Genomic DNA, 4,338 nt, shown 5'->3' on the forward strand with positions numbered 1-4,338 from the left:
AAAACTCTATAAATACAATGTGTTGTTGAAGAGAAGTGAGGGAGAGGAGGTTATTTGGCAGGTACAAGATCTTCTCTAGAATTGAACTAGATGTAAGTTGCTTGGAGCTTGAAAATGTATTGTAACTTGTTGAATAACACATTGCCTTAATATTTTGAAATGTGAGGAATTTTTAGCATAGAGAGTTTTTCATACATATATCTGTATTTTTTTGTTCTGCCTTACTCTTCTAGTTTCGTGATTCTACAATACTAATTCTACACATCATATTAATGCTGAAATTTGTTAGATCTTTAAATTGCAATCACCTTCTTTCAAATTTTCAATTGTGAAAAATCAACTATATATTTCTTTTCTTTTTTATAAGATTGTACTATGTACTTTATATTTGTTTATTAGATATTATTGGAAAAATTAAAAAATAGAGAGTTATTGGGTATACTTTCTAGAATGGACTTTCCCTTCATATATTGTCTCTTAAGCCTATAAGAATGCCAACAAAACTGCATACTTCCCTGCTAATCGGGGCATAGATTCCAAAGTAGAGGACAGTAATTTGAAGGCGTCGGAGAGTGCCCAAAATTGGAGGCAATTGTTTCTGAAGATATGTCGTTGACTGATGTACGGGCAAGGGAGGTTGATATGTTTTGAGTGTTGGTTGAAACGATATATCTTTCAACTTTCAGTCACATGGCTGTAGTGTTTCTTTCTTCCAAAGCACGGGGATATATAGTTGTTAACCCCAGCCGCCCAACACACACAAAAAAAAAGTTACCCTCATTTATCCAACATTGGTTGGCCCTTTAAAGTTCCAACTTCAATAATGTTGACTGTAGTAGCTTCTTCCTATCACTGATATCGTGTACCCTAATCTTCTTCAATAATATTTAATATCATTTGGAAGCCTAACAGTACATCCGAAATATGAAACACACTGAGAGATCCCAACATCAGTTAGCCACCGAGCTATTTTCTACGACACATCTTCACAACACAAATCACAATTAATCCGCAAATGTAATATTTGATTACAATCACATATTGAAAAAGAATTTCCTCTCAATTGAGCTCCAAACTAAATTTTGATATCACTCGATCTAATCAAAGATAAGAAACCAAAGTAATGACAATATTAACTTCAGAACAGACCACAACTTTTATTAGCCATATCCTTGTTGCACTGTGAAGATACAAAAGTCTAGACTCTTATTAAATTATAAGGAAGGACATTAGACAGCATTCACCACTCTAAGCTTCTAAAAACTCTTGACAGCCAGTGATACAATCATGATTCTCATTTATGTTGAACTGCAAACAGACTAGAATTTAAATTTGCAAGAGAACAAGCCACGTGATCCATGGTTTCACATAGCCAAAACGTTCTTCCATGCAGGTCTAGAGGAAATATCCTCCCACCATGCATTCACATGTTTCCTCTTCCTAACCAGATATCCCTTATCAGTAGCACTCACTATATAGTCAGTAAATGGGAGATGAGAGAGGTCAGCAAGGCTGTAAAAGTCCCCTGCCAAGTACTTGCTCTTTGACAGCCTCTCTTCATACACATCTAACACTTTCCCCAACTTTTGTGCACTGCTCTCAATAAATGCCTTGTCTTGGGGTACATTAATCCTTGGGGCAAAGAGAAGCTGATAAACTAGTGCATAAGCATGAGTGCCAAAGTTCTGTCCTTCAACTTCAAGCCATTGTTCAACCAGTGCTCTCTCCTCCAAAGTCTTACCAAGCAGACAAGTCCCTTGCCCTGCATATTTCTCAGCATAGTACCTTATGATAGCCCTTGACTCTGCACGTGCCCAATTAATAGAAAGTCAGCTCTACACTACCCAAATGAAGCCCATATATATATACATATATATATAACTATAACATGGGTGATGAACTAATAACACATAAATTTGTAAGACACTCCATAAACATCAAATAGAAAATAATTATCTGCATCACCTACATAGGTTTTGAATACAAACATGGGCAATGATAATCCTTAGCGCCCACAAAATGCTTAAACATATTCAATGAGTTTAATTATATGTAAATTGGAAATCCGTTCTGTTCAAATCAGGTCTTAAAAAGTAAATTGTGTACATTGAATACACATTGAAGATGATCATCTACACCATTCACACAAGTTTTATATACAAATATGGAAAGGGATAATCCTCGGTACCCAAAAACATTTATAAATTTTCAATGATTACAACTACATGGAAATTGAAAATCATCACTACCGGTCTTAATATAAAAAGAATATGTGCGTGTTGAGGTGCCACCCATCAACTATCGAGTCAAGATATTTTAAGTCATCCTAATGAACCAAATGAGGTTTACTCAAACAATCAAAGATAAAAACAATCAATATATTATCTTTGAGTTGCTAGTTTAAGTCACCCTAATCAGCCTTAATCAGGCTTATATATGCAGAGGAGTTCATCATCAAGTTTTTAAGTAGCCAATCAAAATATATCACACAGATGAGTCAAAGCTTTGTTACACAAATCCGACCGATCTATATATAAAATGAATGTATGAAATTGAAACCAGTAGTGTAGACGACCTATATAGTTCTTGAACTAATATACAATAATAAATATCGTTACCAAACCGTGTGAGATCTCCATCCTGCACTACTGGAACTTGTCCAAAGGGCTGCATTACACAAATACAAATTTAAAACATGGCGCATCTCAATAACTGTATAGATGTTATATATATGTCTTCTTGCAATTTACAAGCTGAGAAAATTTATAAGTAAGGTGCCCTAGTTGTAAGGCCAGAAACTCTGGCTTTTTCTGCTCCCCTTTAAATATATCAGCAGGAACAATTTCAAGTTGAATATCTTTCTCTATCAGGCATGCAAGCACCCTTCTGCTGCAGGAAGCATATGCTGGTCCAAACAGCTTGACAGCCATTTGTCCTCTCTTCTTTGATACAAACGAATTGCCCTTATTCCTATAAGAAGCTCCAAGATCTGCTATGCGTTCGAAAGAGTTGTGATGGGAGATGTATTTGAGGAAGATGGGAGCTAACAAAATAATTTGGTGATCTAATTGACTTTTGGACTTTTCATTAACAAACGAAAACAGTCAGGATATTTCCACAAATGTACAATTGAGCATTGAGAATCAACGGCTAGACATGCAAGATAAGCATTGGAGGACCATGGAATTGATCTGAGTCGTTCAATTTCTATAAATGAGTGAAGGGTCTGAAGCAAAGGGAGTGATAGTGATAGAAAGAGGACAGTGGAAGTCTGTTCGACGTGGGAGCACATTATTGAGAGGTACACTGTCCATACGAATTATGCATCTGAGATGATTATTTTTTATTTATTGTAGGGAGATGTTAGGTTATAGGTTTATGGAATAGAGCTTTCAAATCCAGAGGGGTGGTTGAGAATTTATGACTTGATTTCAACCTTTCAACTGCATTCATAAATCATATTAATAGTACAATGTTTAATCAAATGAAACTTAGAAGTTCAAACTTGATTTATATTGAGAAGTGGTAGTGTAGACCAATATAGGAATCATGATAGATTTCAACAAAAAAAAATTCTATAAAATTGTATGGTATCCTTAGCTTTAAATATTGATTTTTTAGATAAAGTAAGAAAATTTTTCAATATATACTTATAAAAAACATTTACACTTATTAGTCCCTATCGTAAAGGGAGGAGGCTAAAATTTCCATTGGTTCTGGGTAGTTTTTTCTTTTTTAGTACAAATATTATGGAAAAACTTTGAGTTTGGCAACTGTCATTTTAGGAAGAGACCTACACGTCCATTGCTGTGATTTCTCAAGCACATGTCTGTTGCTGTGATTTCCCAAACATGCAATGTGTGCAGAGAATAAAATGTGTTCCATAGATATTCTTTGCATGCAATGAGGTGTACCATTCCAATAAAATTTGGTACTTAAATCTCCATGCTAGCAACAAAAAGCTACCAGATAAGAACATTATAAAATGAAACTATTCAGTAAAGCACCATTTTGCCCTCTATCGTGGAGTGAGGTTGTGTGTTTTTTAAGGTAGAAACAATTTTCCTATTCTCTTTTAAATAGGAAAAGACTATTTTGGTGCTCTGTGAATATTGAAAAATAGTTTTGTTGTTCTTGTAGACTGCGGATATATTTTGAATAGGCTCACTTGTTGCTTAATGGTTGCTTGGCCATAGTCATGGTTAGGTATAGTCTATTACTTGCCTTTACTTGTACCAGAAATTGGTGATGTTTGAAGAAGTCACATATGAACACAAATTATCTTTGAGCTTAGCTTCTATATCAGTTCCCCTCATAAAAGACTAAACCATCAATTGT

At 34.8% G+C, this 4,338-nt stretch overlaps 1 protein-coding gene across 1 annotated transcript; it reads right to left on the reverse strand.

Annotated features, from left to right (window-relative positions):
• Window positions 1-1,183: 1,183 nt before the first annotated feature.
• On the reverse strand, window positions 1,184-2,991 carry LOC149528554 (glutathione S-transferase F9-like). The gene is made up of 2 exons (XM_089810014.1): window positions 2,619-2,991; window positions 1,184-1,804 (listed from the first exon to the last, which is right to left on the reverse strand). The coding sequence occupies exons 1-2, from the start codon at window positions 2,671-2,673 to the stop codon at window positions 1,365-1,367; spliced, it is 495 nt and encodes a 164-aa protein (XP_089666140.1). The 5' UTR covers window positions 2,674-2,991; the 3' UTR covers window positions 1,184-1,364.
• Window positions 2,992-4,338: the final 1,347 nt, after the last annotated feature.

The sequence above is a fragment of the Cupressus sempervirens genome, chromosome 11, assembly GCF_028749045.1.
Source record: "Cupressus sempervirens isolate cs-2001-9-10 chromosome 11, ASM2874904v1, whole genome shotgun sequence".
NCBI classification, from domain to species: Eukaryota; Viridiplantae; Streptophyta; class Pinopsida; order Cupressales; family Cupressaceae; genus Cupressus; species Cupressus sempervirens.

Excerpts from the sequence above, each read along its gene's own strand:
- LOC149528554 (XM_089810014.1), bottom strand. The coding sequence starts at position 2,673 with ATGCAGCCCTTTGGACAAGTTCCAGTAGTGCAGGATGGAGATCTCACA. Across the intron at positions 1,805-2,618 it reads TGGAGATCTCACACGGTTTG|AGTCAAGGGCTATCATAAGG; the intron begins GTAACGATATTT and ends GGGCACGTGCAG.